The 15,806-nt window shown below is 39.1% G+C and overlaps 1 protein-coding gene and 1 long non-coding RNA gene across 3 annotated transcripts in view; one reads left to right on the forward strand and one right to left on the reverse strand.

Moving 5' to 3' along the window:
• Positions 1-15,806, forward strand: part of pde11a (phosphodiesterase 11a) — a 52,136-nt gene that overhangs the window by 23,573 nt on the left and 12,757 nt on the right. For both annotated transcript variants that reach the window (XM_085135335.1, XM_085135336.1), the window contains exons 9-18: positions 50-142; positions 978-1,028; positions 3,897-4,043; positions 4,177-4,284; positions 8,044-8,153; positions 9,666-9,756; positions 14,879-14,979; positions 15,177-15,254; positions 15,351-15,414; positions 15,709-15,783. In XM_085135335.1, coding sequence (XP_084991461.1) covers positions 50-142; positions 978-1,028; positions 3,897-4,043; positions 4,177-4,284; positions 8,044-8,153; positions 9,666-9,756; positions 14,879-14,979; positions 15,177-15,254; positions 15,351-15,414; positions 15,709-15,783 — 918 coding nt within the window. The remainder of the gene's footprint in view (positions 1-49; positions 143-977; positions 1,029-3,896; positions 4,044-4,176; positions 4,285-8,043; positions 8,154-9,665; positions 9,757-14,878; positions 14,980-15,176; positions 15,255-15,350; positions 15,415-15,708; positions 15,784-15,806) is intronic.
• LOC146500663 (uncharacterized) lies at positions 7,913-13,101 on the reverse strand. Its single transcript, XR_014869791.1, has 2 exons — positions 12,501-13,101; positions 7,913-12,238 (listed from the first exon to the last, which is right to left on the reverse strand). It is a non-coding gene; the product is annotated as an uncharacterized LOC146500663 (long non-coding RNA).

Consider the following 15,806-nt stretch of genomic DNA (forward strand, 5'->3'; position numbering starts at 1 on the left):
CTCTAAACATTTTGGAAACCATGGGAGTTTCTCTGTTTTTTCCTTTTAGGCATTTGTGATCTTTTGTGGACTGGGCATCAACAACACCATCATGTACGACCAGGTGAAAAAGTCTTGGGCCAAGCAGTCGGTGGCTTTGGATGTAAGAGCGTGTTTTTTGTGTATCCACTTATATTTGTAAAAACACTGCTAAGCAAACTGCTTGACGTGTTTATTTGTGCTTGTGAGTCTTCTGTATTTATTTTTCTGTTTTATTCACTATAACGGCATCTTTACTTTACGTTCCGATCAACATATGCTCAGGGGTAACACATTTAGCCAGAAGTCACAGCAAACAACAGCTGCTACATGGAAAACGTAAACTCCCTTCCTACTTATTCTCTCTTTTGTACTTGGCTCCTCTTTTTTGTCTCATATTTCCAGAAGAATGTACGCATTAAAAAAAAGTGCTGATCTCTCTTTGTAGATAACCTTCTCACAAAGGTTTTATTGAAAATTAATGAGAGGCAGTGAAAAGCAATCCCTCATCTGCCCCGCGGTATGAAGCCATTCAGCACTATTCAGCCTTTACAGTATGTCCTTAGATTACAATAGGGAGCTTTCAGGTGCATTATGGTAGTTAGCACTGCTCTTTCCAAATAGGACAAGTAGAGAACAGAATTGAGACACTGGGTGAACTAAAATGTTGATGCACTGCGTCTGGTAGCACTGAATAAACATGATCAAATAAGCAACTGCAGGCCTGTGCAAAGTATTTCTCTCGGGGAATGAGCGGAACATGGCGATGGAATCAGCGGTGACATTGCAGCTCTTGTAAGCTGTTCCAGATGTGAGTGTTACCGTCATCATCTGGATGATCCACTAAAACGTACAAACGGGCAGTATTTTCAGCTGCAGCAACAGCTGGGCGTCTTGTAGAGCCTTACTGGTAAGGGTTTGAAAAGTACACTGAGTGACACTGTGCCATCATTTTGCAGGTTCTGTCGTACCATGCCACTTGCTCCAAGACTGAAGTTGACAAATTCAAGGTAATAGATGTTCACTGTTGTTCACAATAGAAACTTTTGTTTTTCTTTCAGGATTTGCAGATGTGGCACAATCAAGTTTTTATATTTTTATTTTAATTTTTTTTTATATATATATTTTTGTGTTTTTGGAAAAACAAAACAAAGGAGGCACTGGTGCAAATTGGCCACTGCACAAGAGAAGTTAGCATGCTGTGCCATATCCTACTCATTACTTGCAGCTACAAACTGAGCATTTAGTTTGGCTAAATAAACCTGATCAAAAACCTATAAGGCATTGGAAGAAAGCACCACCTTGTGGGGTATTCTTTTAATGAGGTAACTTCCATAGACTCTAAATAAAAAATGGACTAAACCCCCTAAAAGCTACTAAAATCCTGTTTTGAAGCCTCATTTTTAAAAAGATGGTAGCTGGCAACTTAGTTATTGGGGGCTAGACGTCGAAGCTGTTCACAGCACTTGAAATGGCTTTGTCAACAGTGAGCACTGATCTGTTACTCACATTCTTTTGGCTTGCATTTAACAATGGGTTGGCATTAAGGCTACAGCTGGTTCAGTTCTTCTCTTAAGGTGTCAGTTTTTCTTATTCTCTGCCCCTGTTTCTTGTGGGGTCCCTCGGGGGTCTTTGCACTTTTTTTTCATTTAATAATAATATTAAGAGATATAACATTGGCTTTCATTTCTATACTGTTGATTTACAGCTATATCTTCCTGTAAAATATGACGTCTGGATTAATCTTCCCATACGTACGTCTGCAGATGGTGCAGAAATCAGCAGCAAGACTGCTGACTGGTACTAAGAAATATGAGCACATCCCTCCAGTCCTGGCCTTGCTGCATAAGCTTTCTGTCGATTTTAGAATCCAGTTTAAGATTTTGCTGGTTGTTTTTAAGGCTTTTAATGGGTAGATCCCAGTTTATATCACAAATCTCATTCATTTTCTATCAGCTCCCAGGTCTCTCAGGTCTATTGCCAAAGATCTGTCATATGACCCAAGGTCATGTCTCAAACAAAAGAGGGTGACAGAGCCTTTGTAGTCACTGCTTCACAGTTCTAGAATTAGTTACTGATTCACATAAAAAAGTCCTGTATCTCTGCTTTTAAATCTAAGCTCACAAACCACCTTTACTCTGACCTTTCCTGCCCACTAATCTCCTATTTACGGTTTCTCCCCTCTTGTCCTATGGTTGTTGTTATTGTTATGTTGCTGCTTATTTCTTTTTAATGTAATTATGTGCAGGTGAGTGTATATAGTTATATAAACTTTGTACATCACGAACCTGACGGCTAGCATCCACAAGCGATCATATTGGCATCCGATTATCCAAAAAAGACCAAAGTGGGTCATTTTAAATTTGGAGTTTGTAGAGATTGGTTAACTTTTGGAGTCACTGTTTAGTGGACATTGGAGGGAACTATTGAGGCCGAAGCAAACAATAACAAAAGCACAGACATGAAGTAAGACAAGAGAAAAGGTCTTAAGGGAGGCTTCTTGATGTCTGTATTGGTGCAGATAATTACCATGATCTAATGTTTTGTTCTTCTAAATGCTGTCCTTAATTAATAATAATAAGACAATAATAATAAGAATCAATAATTAATTAAGATATATGAAATAAAACAGCAACATTAAAGGTGTATTAGGATTCTGCTGCATCCCGATTTCACAAAAGTTTGATCTAAGATAAACTTTTATTGATACATAAAATGAAAGTTTTTTCACAGAAAGTTAAAATACAATGTATTTGGTTTCCTCGTAGGTGCTTTAACTAAGATATATATTTTTCTAATTAAATAACAATTTCTTATTAACTTTAATGAGAAGGGGAAAAAATCTATGGCAAAAGAGAGAAATTATTGGCAGACTTCAGCTTCAAAAGAACTGCAGCAGCGCAAAAGCATAAATAGGAGCTGAGAAGTCCCCTGTGAATTTAAACTAATTGTGGCATTTGGAATGGATTACTTCAATCAATAAGCATTCATTCACGATGCATTATTGATAAAGATGAAAATATGGAAAATGACTACATTTTTAATTGGCAGGACATTTCTGAAAAATAGATATGACCTATTTTCCTGCACTTTCATGTTTAGGATTTTCCCCTGTGGCCATTATTGCATAGTAGGATCCCTGCTCTCTAGTGTGCCTGTGTGATCTTTCAGCCCCCTCATGCAGCACTGCTCTCTGCTTCTGCCTTTCCCTCCACTTTCTGCACTACATAAGTAGCCTTGTTGAGCACGCGTGCCTGGGATTCCACTGGTGTGAAAAAGGCAGTGGCAAACAAATCTGGCTGACATTTCATAACCCCGGGGCTATGAACTAAGATCTAAAGAATACCTGCTGGCCAGAAAGGCAAATGTTTGCGCAGGAAACAATGGTGGTTGTTAGAGAAGACAGAGAGGAAAGAGAAACACAGCTTTACAGAAACTTTAACTCTGCTAAGATATATTTGACTGCAAAGCTCAAAATCCTTCAATTATAAATGCTGACTCGAGTCAGGAAGAGCATCTCCTGATCAGATAGACATTGTGCTCATTAGAACTTATTAAAGATAGAAGACGTGTTTCAATATGAAAATGTTTAATTGGAATTCTATATTTTTGTTTGAATACCACAGAAAAAAAGCTGCTGATGATTATTGTTGCCACAATTGTCAGTGAGCTCTGAAAGTAAACAACAATGAAATTCTCCAGTAGATCCCCCTCATTAATCTTAAACCCCTCCAAATGAGGCCTCGGGTCTTAATTAGCATGTTTTTATATTTCTGTATAACATCTGAAAATCGCACAACATCCTCTGACCTCTTCATCTTCATTTCTGCTCTTGTTCTCATTCCTCCTGTATGTTTCCTCCCGCCATGGCGAAACAGGCTGCTAACATCCCACTGGTCTGTGAGCTGGGCATCGACAAGCTCTCCTTTGATGATTTCTCTCTGGATGTTGATGCCATGATAACGGCAGCTTTGAGAATGTTTATGGAACTGGGAATGGTGCAGAAATTTAAGATTGACTATGAGGTGAGGACACTGAGTTTCCCTGTCTTAATTCCTTTGCTTTAATACTTGATTGAGGTTGCCCCGAACACTGTTTTGTAACCGCACGAGGACCGCTGACCCATGTGCTCATCTCGCCACCTGTCTTACCCTGCAGACGCTGTGCAGATGGCTGCTGACTGTCAGAAAAAACTACAGAATGGTTCTCTATCACAACTGGAGACACGCATTCAACGTCTGCCAGTGCATGTTTGCCATGCTGACGGTAATGGTCATGCTCATTTTTGAGCACTTTCTGTTCTAGACAGCAACAGTTAGATCAAGGCATTGCATTTCAACATACAGTTAGAGATAAGAATAGAAAAGCTTTGAGAAAGTTGATCTGACCAGCAGTGACGATATGAGGGCTGTTGCCATATAAACTGCTATTGATAACTGGAAAACGTAATTAAATAATTTGTTTGCTATAATGATCGTAGTGTATATCTACATATATGTTTGTATGCATCCTATGTCCTTCTTAATGGGTCAATCTGAACAGGCATCATCAGACATACAATGATTATTATATGTATATCTATATCTATCTATCTATCTATCTATCTATATCTATATATATATATATATATATGTGTGTGTATGTGTCATGGTCCTGTGTTGTTTAACCGGGTATTCTTGAGGTTTTCTTTTTTGTTTATTTAAATAATCTATTTGATTCATGTTTTTGTTTTAATTTACTTCATGTAATCTTAGTGTATTTAGTCTTGTTTTTAGTTGCTTTAAAGCAGCGGTCCCCAACCTTTTTTGCGCCACGGACCGGTTTATGCCCGACAATATTTTCATGGACCGGCCTTTAAGGTGTCGCGGATAAATACAACAAAATAAAACTAGTACCGGTACCGAAAAAAAGAAGATTTAATCATAACACACGTGAAAAGACCCAGGAAAACTGAGTTAACGATAAAAACTATAACAAAATAACGCTGAAAACCGATAAAAACCCTGAAAACCATACATTTCACACCTGAGCCTCTACTCTCGCGGCCCGGTACCAAACGACTCACGGACCAGTACCGGTCCGAGGCCCGGGGGTTGGGGACCACTGCTTTAGAGTTTCATTCTTCCTTCATTAGTCTTTCCTCTTGTGTCAAGTATCCCATAATGAGTTCATATATCTGTTTTCCCATTTCGCTATCTTAGAGTTAGTTGTTCGTTCCACTTTGCTTTTAGTTTTACTTTCCTCGTCTTCTTCTCTGTGATTGACTTCAGCTTTCTCACTCTCTCCAGCTGTCTCCACTTCCCCGATTGCACTTCTGTGTACATATAATCGCTGTCTCCTTTTTGTCCTCAGTTTGAGGGTTTGTTCCTCTTGTCTTACTGCTTATTCAAGCTTTTATGTTCCTGTAGTATTATAGTTTTCAATTTCCTCTTCTGGACCTTATGTTTCAGTTTTTTGTTTGAATATAAACAGTCATTAAACAGCTCACTTTCTGTTAATGCGGTCTGCCTCTGCACATCTGCATTTGGGTCCTCCTCTAATCCTTCACTGTCAGTAGCACAGCTGACCATGACAATAAATTTAGAAGACAAAAAACCCCCATTTTTACAGATGTCATTTTTTTTCTATAAATAGTCTTTATTTGACAATCCACCTGCAAATATGATGTTACATTCTACATTTGTGTTTTTTTCACCTACGATGTTCAACATACATCACCTGTACGCAACGTACCAAAGTTTGTATCCGTGATGGAATTTTATTTGGGCCACGAAAAAATACAGAATGAAGAATTTCAAAAAGCGCTGCAGCAAAAACCACGCTGCTTTTTTGCTACATTTATTATTATTAACACTAGCAAAAAACAGTGCAGATATAATGGCTGACACTCCAAAGTGGCAGGTAGTGTTATTGTACCTTAATGATTTTGACCATCAACCATCAATATGCAAAAAAGAGAGGACAGTCACTGCCCAGGTAGTGCCACAGTGTGTAGCTAGCTAGTACCAAGCAAAATCATGTTGGAGGAGTGTGAGAATTCTTTGGTTTCTGTGGTGTTAGCATAGTATAGCATAGACCCTACGTGGGAAGCTGAAAAAATTGTACTATCCTGTTTTCTTGGTGTCAAAATTGACTTATCTCAAGACAAGACCGTGAGTGCTAACTTATCAGCTAATGCCAGTTTGGTTTGGTTTGCCAGCAGCTGATTAGTGCTAAAGGGGAAAGCGATTTTTCCACTTGTCACTTTGGCGCTGATGGTTGACTGCTAGTGGACATTTGAGTTGCTCTGGTTGCCTAGGTAACCTGCTACCACCCTTTTGTACCCTTTCTTTGTTGTCACTTGATTCAGTCCCGCAGCTTAAAGTTTAAGTCTGACTGCGTCCACTTCATTGGACCAAATTGCGTTTTTTTGTTGTTTTTTTGTATCATTTTTTTATCCTTCTTTTTGGTGAACAATTTTTGACAGTTTGTCTGTAAACCGAGCTTCCCAGTAGGCACAATAAAATGATTGAATTGAACCAGTGGTTATTTCATCTGATGTCACGTGAAGTTGCTGTCATTTTCAATGAACTTCACTTCCCAAATCTGGTGCACAAATGTCTTGCATAGTCAGTGAATAGAGTTAACCATATAGCAAGCTACTTTATTTTACCACATTATATTCTTGGAAATGCTGCAAAAGGTACCAACACCATAAATTCTAGGTCTAGAAGCCCACTAAAAAGCCTCAAAGCAGTTTCCAAGAAAGCTTCTGGCTACAGGTGCCGGTGTTGGCAAAGAAACCCAGTAATTCACAACTTTAAACTTTAATGCAATTAAAATTGGTGAAAAAAAACCCCTCTCTGCAGTTTACATTAGTGAAGAAATTAAATATTTTTCAGACCAAGCTGAGAACATGTCTGCAGCAAAGTTGGACAGTTTTTTATCACCACCATCATCATGGCGACCAGAGGCCATAGAAAGTCAGTGCCATTCAGTGCCTTTAGCCAACCATGGATGAATAATCACTGGCGATGTGAAAGGGGTGGATTCTGAGTTAAACCTTTTTAAACTTTGAGGAAAACGATCCAAGTGACTACCAATAGGAGCGCGGGATACCGGTGATTGACATATGATAGGATAGTAAGTATATTTAAATGACGGACCTGGATGTTGCTGGATGTACAGAAAATCAAGTTAACGTAGCATATAAATGAGAGACATTAAAAGATAAGGTTGCAATAGCTTTGCTGCACACTGGCATGAATATGAATGGAAATAACTAGCCAGCTTGCAACTAGGCAACTGATGAATGGCCCTATGATCAATGTTAAGATTGTTAAGATCTTATTATTTTATGTAATACTACATTTCAGTTTGATCTACGTTGAACTCACAGAGAAATGATGACTCACTATATTATTAACTGTACAAACAGCCAGTTCTGTGTTTGCTTGAATTGAGACCCCAAGAGAATTACTTCTGCTTTTCCAGCAGGCCTTTTAATTTATCAGGTCCTTGGGGTAACGCAGACTCTCACACAATTACACATGCATACAGACATGCACACAAACTCGTATAAAACACCACAGTGTAGTTCACTTAATCAAGTGCAGCATTAATGTGTGGCATCCCATCTGAATTGATTATTGGCAGAGGGGAAAGAAATAGCAGTGTGTAAGCTCCTGTGGACCCCTCAGCTCTTCTCCCATGTGCTTTAATGAGTAGGCAGAGGGCCTTGCTATCTTTGCCGCTATCCCCACAATGACCTATAGTGACTCACTCAGCACATGGCCTCCAGAATCTATTCATCCAAGCCATAAATCTCACTGTTTGGCTGTGTTACTGCAGTCCCCTCATTTTTAGAGGGATATAGTTTTGGATGATGATGCTGTTTTAGTGGGTTTTTTCCCCCCATTTTATTCAATGTACTGCTTACAGCGTCATAAAATTATAGAGTAATAGATGCAGCTCTGGAGCACATGGAATGTATGTGTGTATCTGTGTGTGATTTCTTATTTGCCTCCTGTTCTCTGTGCCAATCAGACAGCAGGTTTCCAGGAGACTCTGACAGACGTGGAGATCTTAGCCCTTATTGTCGGATGTGTGTGCCATGACTTGGACCACAGGGGCACCAACAACGCTTTTCAAGCAAAGTAAGGAAACACACACACACATACGAACATACTGCAATCTACACACTGCTGTGTGTTCCCATCTGCAGCAGTCTGCAGTAGTGTAGCTCAGATCAGCAAGAGTCAAGTCGAAAGTTTTTTAAGGCTTATATAAGAGTCTCCTTAACGAAGAAACTGTAAACATTGCTGACTCTGGGTGCATTAAAAAAAGCTAATAAATCACTGAATATAAATATTTTCTGCTTCCATCAAGATTGTTATAGTGCAAGCTGATTTTCAAAAATGTTGGAACATGGTCGAAAATATATCAGAAAATGATATGAGAAATGTTGTTCTGGCAACATGTTTATATAAAGAATGGGCATTTATCACAGCGTTGTTGCAGTTTTTATTTCAATAACATGGTAAATGTACAGCAGCTGCGGAGATTGTAGCTTCAAAGGTTAGATTTCTTTCGCTATTCTTGTTTCATGTAGGATTTCAGCTGCTCAACAGTTTAAGGGTTCCTTTAATGTATTTTAACTTTCAGAATGCACCCAGTGTTTTCAAGCTGGGCACAGCAGTGTTGGTTTAGCAGCCCAACACCTGTTCAGCTGCTTGATAATGCAAATGTCATCACTTGGCAGCAACCCAGTACATTTAGACAATGTAGACAAGGCAATCTGCTCAAGGTCAAAGTGAGCATCAGAATGGGAAAGAAAAGTGATATAATGATCTGAAAAAGAGAAACTCTTAAGTGAGCAGTAGGGTTAAAATGTCTTGTTGATGAGGAGGCTGGCCAGAAAACATGACAATGTGGATTCAACCTGCCTTGGAGCAGTTCAAACTCCTGGTGGTGTACTGCTTCCTTAATTAGATTTTTTGGGCTGACTTTGGCATTGTTTAAAGTCTGCAGCCTACTTGAGCATTGTTGTTAACCATGCTCATCCCTTTATGACCACACTGTACCCATCTTCTCGTCACATCATCTCAAACTGGTTTCTTGAACAGAGCAGTGAGTTCATTGTGCTTAAATGGCCCTTACAGTCACCAGATCTCAATCCAACAACACTTTTGGGATGTGGTGGAACAGGACACACATCATGGATGAGCAGCCAACAGATCTGCTGCAATTGCATGTACATCTCAACCTATTAATCCAGACTAACTCACATTTGTAAAACCCTCATTATAAGAAATGCTGATTTTTACCATGGGTAATAAATAACATTTAAAGACGGCGCTAAAATGTGGGATATTTTGCATTTTAAATCCAGCTCGCATGCGTCGTTTGTGGAAATGTCACTTCTCTTGAGTATTCTTTTTAGAAGCTAAATTAAACGACGATCTTATTCAGTGTGAAGCCTCTCCACTTTTGCTGTAGTTTAGGATATGACTCTCAAGCTGTTTTCTGTACTGCGACATGTAGTGACAGGTTGGTGGGGAAATCATATCAGACTCAATCAGTTTCTCTGCATGTGTTGAATCCTGATTATGTTATCCCTCGTTTTTGATCCCAATATGCGCGCGCGTGTGTGTGGGTGTGTTTGGCAGGACGGGCTCAGCTCTCGCTCTGCTTTATGGGACCTCTGCTACACTGGAGCACCACCACTTCAACCATGCTGTCATGATCCTGCAGAGCGAGGTGGGCTATGTTCTTATATCTGCTGCAATGCAGTTACCATAAACGGTTTGCTAATGCCTACCTCTGCATGTTGTAGTTCTGATTTCAAACACCTTTTACAACTAAGTTATTGTGCCATCAATACCCTTACCTCTTGGAGACTCCATATTTTGAAAGTTTATGTGTTTTACTTAAAAACAAAAAAAATCAGACAAAACAGAAAGCATTCAGAAAGACCCGACATTCAGAATCTCTTCACAAAGACATTTTTTTGCAGCACTCTTGTATTTCAGTGCATTGCATGTTCACATTTGTGCTACTTTTCATTATATTGAAAGTCTGTTCATATCTGCACTGCAGACCTTTTTCACTGCACTGATATTTTACATGGTCAAACTAATTTCATTACCGATGCCAGCTGCCAGCAGCACACATAGTACCAGGAACCTAGAACCACCAGGTCCTAAAATTAAATGCAATAATTTTAGTAACACTCATCGTTTCCCTGCTGAAGTAGATGTCAATGCCTATTAATCCTGAAGGTTGAACAGTGAGTGATAGAAGGTTAAAGTTATGACCTTAAAGGACTGATATGACCTTTTTTTTTTGGTAAATACACTACTTTGTAAAATTCTTGTGCCACCCCACATTTCTTTATATTTTACTTCCAAGTAGAGGCATTTATTTTTTTAAAGTGGTCTTGAGCAGTAGCTCTCCAGACATGTTTTTCTTTGGACATTGGCTGCTTTTTCACTCATTTTCAGTCCAGTTCTTGTATCTGAATATTTTTAGAGGAATGTTTATTGTTTTTTTTTTAAGCCACTTAACACTGATCTATGAATGATTAAGCATTAAAAAGTAATCTCACACAAGGGATGAACCAGTGTTGTGTTGACCGATAATGGACAGATTACCAAAGAATCAATTTTAAATTGTTTAAGCACTTTGTTACTAGTATCTGACGTAAAAATAAATCCTTTGTTTACTCAATTAAATCTATGAAAAACTGCCACAGATAAAATGGTATTAATAAATAGTATTTTAGAAGTGCTATCAGCTTAGATGTTGTCCAATCTCAGTATGGTGTGGTATCTCAGTATGGTGTGTCCCTAATATAGTTGAGGAAACTGGCCCGTCAGATGATCCATCTACTGTTCACTGGAGCCTCATCAGAAATGGTCTCAGTGGAAGGGTTTTTGTCAAGAAGTGATTCTTCTTAAATGGGAAAGAAGGAGAAAAGACGGATGTATAACAAATTACACAAGAACTAGACTGAAAAATCAGTGGTAATAGATTTTATGGAGTGATGAATCCAAATCCAGATTTTCTGCACATACGGAGGAAGTCAGTGCAGAGGTCCAACAGTGAGCATCTATAGCTATCTGTAAAAGACAGTGGTGCTGGGAAATGCAGAAAAGTACCATCACATTTTGATACACCTTTTTACAACACCTAGAAAGCATCTGATTGGTGAAGGTCTCAATTTTCAGCAGTGACAATGATCCCAACCACACTGCCAGTGTAGTAAAAAACACACTACAGTCATGGATTGGCCTCCCCAGAGCCCGGACCTCAACAATATTGAAGCTGTGTGGGATCATATTGATAGAGAACAAAGCAAAAGGCAGCCAACATCTAAAGAAGGCCTGGAGAACTATTTCTGAAGACTACTTAAGTGATGATGTCGTTGTTAAGTGATGACGTGACAAATCCTACTTCTGGGCCTAAAGTAGTCTGCGTTTAATATGGCTTTTGTGTTGTTAACATGTTTAATGTTTTGTATTTTCTTCTATTTAATCTCAAAAAGCTCCTAAAACAGTCAGTGATCACTGTTGACCTCCCTCGGCTTTTATTACCGCTAATCATTTATTTAAGCTCAGTTTTTAAAACCTTAGGATGTAACTACAGCCCAGCCCATGCAGCAGTATATGTATGACTAACCTCGTATTGTGGATGGATTATCTCAGTTGTTCTCCTGGCTGAAGTTTGGTCCTTTTACAGCATCCTGCCATGCGATTACATTTGTTCCTGACCACCGGGAACACTCACGTTAACTTTTATCGAGTGGAAAAAAAGTTAGCTTGTTTATATTATGCTAACATAGCTGTGTCGCTAGCGGTCATGTAGCACATCATTATATACCAGCTAGCCAAACTTCAGTAACCCTACAAACGTCACTGCTGTTTAGTTTTCTGTCTTCATTTATGTTGGAAGTGATAACAGAGCTGTACGTTTTAATTTGTCAGGACATGCTATATTGTATTTAGATAGAAGCTAGCGAGCTAACTTCCTGCTAACTTCTAACTCCGTTAAATGTCAGAAATTCCGTTTTCATGGATGCCTGGATGTTAAACTCTATTGTTACACCTGGTAGAGCAGAACGCTGATCATTTTATTAAAGATGAAAGACTGTAGATGTAACCGGTGTGATTCTGTGTTGTGTCTGATAACAAAGGTAAAAGAAAGAAAGGCCTCCAAGTAAATAATTTGCCCACTCCAGCTCCTACGACCAAATACAAACAGTGGGGAAGAGGGTTAGCTCAACCCACCACAACTTCCAAGCTAGCAAGAAGTATATATTCATGCTAGCATTTATGGCGCCTAAAACCCATTTATGATACATACGTACTACACACTTGTAACATCTAACAAAAACAGGCTTAATAATGACAATAATTGAACTAAAATCACAATCAGAAACATCCAGGTGGCTAAATATGCATTATATGAGCGTTTTACAGTGTTGGGAAAGAAATTATACCCACCTCTCCCACAGGGGAATTGTAGAAAAGGGGAGAGGCAAAAGGGGTACACTGTATTTATAGGGTTGCACCAAAGAAGAAGAAGAAAAGAATGAGGAGGGGCTCTAACTGATAATGAACATAACTACAGGCTTGGAGGTCCTAAAAGTCAGGTATAAAAGGAACAGTTTGGGGGTTTAGGACACATTTTGTGTAATTATAACAATGTGATTTATGACCCTGTTACATAGACAGTTTTTCAACTCTCAGTAATGCCATAGTGATCGTTTGATATATGGACCTGCAGCGGAGTTTAGGCCCAGACACGGCTAGTGACGTCAAGACTTAACGACCGGATAAAAACGAGAAGAAAGCTCGCCTAAAATTGTTGGCTCTGTAAGCCAGCAGAGACTTCAGGATGGATGCTCTTAAAGTAACGCGACTAGTATCTACGTTTTACCATGACTGTGCAAAAGTCATGTGTTTCACTGCTGTCAAACTCCTGTGCACCTAATGTGGCTCTTCAACTCTCTGGCATCCCAAATGAATAAATGCTAAATTTTTCATAAAAGAAAACAGTGTGTGTGTGTGTGTGTAGGTGTGTGTGTGTGTGTGTGTGTTTGGGGGGAGGGGGTAGTTTGTACTCACAGTGCTGGAGGCAGACAAGTGATGTGGATTGTCTGCTACATGTGAAGGAATAAACAAATAGCTCACGCTGCCCTCAAATCAATGTAATTACAGATATGATTTATTCGGTGGTAATTGGTTGAGAGAGACATTTTACCAGGTGACTGGATTCCGTCAAGTTGTAATTGAAGGCGTTTTCAGGGAGCAGCTGAGGCGAAGCTTAGCGGTAGTTTCCACAGGCTTCATTATCGTGGTGCTGACAACACAGTAAGCTGACAAATGTTTGCTTGGAATATCATAATGGTGTGTGTTGATACTGGGATTGAACTACTGTTATCCTTAGTTCATTAGCATATAAATGAACAGCGGGGCTAATTCAAGTCGAAGCTGGAGCTCAAATTCAATCCGCCAGCCCGCGCAAACCATTAATAAAATTGTAAACTTTTAAACGTCACTCGCTTCCTTTGTATCTCTCAGTTCCCGCTAGTCATTCTATTTCAGTCGCCTCCTTCCTTCATCTGCTCCAGTTGTGACAGAATGAGAGATGTCCTTTGTGTTACTGATGTTATGCAGTTCAATATTTCATAGGAACCCATGAGCTGATGAAAGGTATTACAAGCATGTTGGCACAGTTTTTAGAGTTCAGTGCTCAGGTTGCAAAAGGGAAAACGGTGACGATCAGCATTTAAAAACCTCTGCTAATTGCAAACCATCCGTTAGAGGAGAGTGGATATAATGTGATCGCTTTTATTCTAACTATGCGTTCTACTGTTATGGCTTAATTGTCCAAATAAGATCTTTTTATGACTCTTTCACACATCAAATGTGTGAAGACTTCATAGGACTGCACATTCCCTCATTCTCTTCTCTCTATAACACAGAAACTTTTTATGGTGGTGTAGTTTTATATGGCTTTAATTTCCATATGAACTGATAATTTGGTCAGATATTTAGGCGTGTTAATGGTTGTAACAGGGGTGAATACCAGGTGTAGTAAGCACACTCCCTTCAAATACCCCCTGATTTTTAAAATTCTCCCATCAGCCCTTTGTGGTGCTGACATAGGTGACACTTGGTATCTCTCTATAATATCTGGAGCTGTATAAGTAAAATTAAACTGAACTGAAGGTCTTTGTTTCAGTTTAGCTCTCTCTGGTCACAAAATGCTCTGTATATGCTTCCCCACATATGAATTAGTACCTATCAGTAAAAGTATTATTATTAGTAGTAGTATTAGTATACATTATTACTGGAATTATTTTTTAAAGAATCTTAAAATTACAAAAAAAGGCTGGGAACCAACTAGAACTTTGACTATAAAAAACAAAACAAAACAAAAACGCTTCCAATTCAACACTGACAGTGCTTTCCTTGATCTCTGTGCCACCTTTCTAGTTGACAAATGCTTATTTTAACACGTAGATTGTAACTAAATTTAGCCCAAACTTTTATTAAAGGCCAAATGTGAGCAAGCCTAGATGAGACTAAATATCAAATGTTAATAGTTATTGCGGTAAAAACATTTAAGTGGACGGAAAATGCTAGGATTGGGTAATACATTTGTAAAGATATCCCACACTGCTATCACGTCAGCTGCTTTAGTTTGTATATCTTACGACAGGTTTGTGCTTCTCTTAAAAATTATACAGCAGGTCATAGGAATGGTACTTATCCAAAATGTCCAGGGACAGTAGTCATTCATTTCAGGCTACTTGTATGCTTTTAGAAACGTGGCTTATGTTTTCTTTATGGTGTCTCTGTGTGTCTCTCCACAGGGTCACAATATCTTCTCCAACCTCTCGTCCACAGAGTACAGCGACCTCATGCAGCTGCTGAAACAGTCAATTTTGGCCACAGACCTCACACTTTACTTTGAGTATGTACCGCTAAAAAAACCACTGCTTATTAAACTGTTAGTGAGATGTCCACAGAGCCCTGACAGTGAAGCACACTGAGAGCTACAGAGCCTCTAGCTGCTCACGGCTTACTATGGGTTTCTTTTAGGTAACATCGCCCCCTTGTGGAATTTATGTAATTTACATGTACATATGAGGATTTCTTGTTTTCATTCAGGAATAGAAACATGTTCTTTGAGCTGGTCAGCAATGGAGAGTACAATTGGAATGTGAAGGCACATAGAGACATGTGCAGGTAATCGTGTATGTCTTTGTCTTCCCAATTGAATTTGGTTTTATGTTACATTTTTTGGGATTATTAATGCTTCTTAAAATAAATATGTCTTCGCAGATCCATGATGATGACAGCATGTGATCTCGGTGCTGTCACTAAGCCCTGGGAAATATCACGAAAGGTGACAAAAACAGTGTGAACTCTCATGCTCATATTTAACACAGGCGACATTAGTGTGGATGTATTTCAAATCCATTCACGTGGAGCTGAAATGGCTGAGCAGCAGAAAGATACGCTGCATTCATAATCAAATCATCATTTAAATCATTTTGAAGCAAAAAGGTTTAACTAGCCGCTGCATATAAATTGTGGGAATCTGCTGCTTTTCTTTGACAGACATAATAACTTGAGGCGTAATTGGCGATTAATCACTTAGTTGACTGAATTAGCACCTTATTGAATTGTCTCTCTTCAGGTGGCTGAGCTGGTGACGAGCGAGTTCTTTGAGCAGGGCGACAGAGAAAGACTGGAGCTGAAACTCACGCCCTCTGTGAGTAAACCGAGCCAGCTCTG

The sequence above is a fragment of the Neolamprologus multifasciatus genome, chromosome 16 (assembly GCF_963576455.1).
Source record: "Neolamprologus multifasciatus chromosome 16, fNeoMul1.2, whole genome shotgun sequence".
In the NCBI taxonomy this organism is placed as follows: Eukaryota; Metazoa; Chordata; class Actinopteri; order Cichliformes; family Cichlidae; genus Neolamprologus; species Neolamprologus multifasciatus.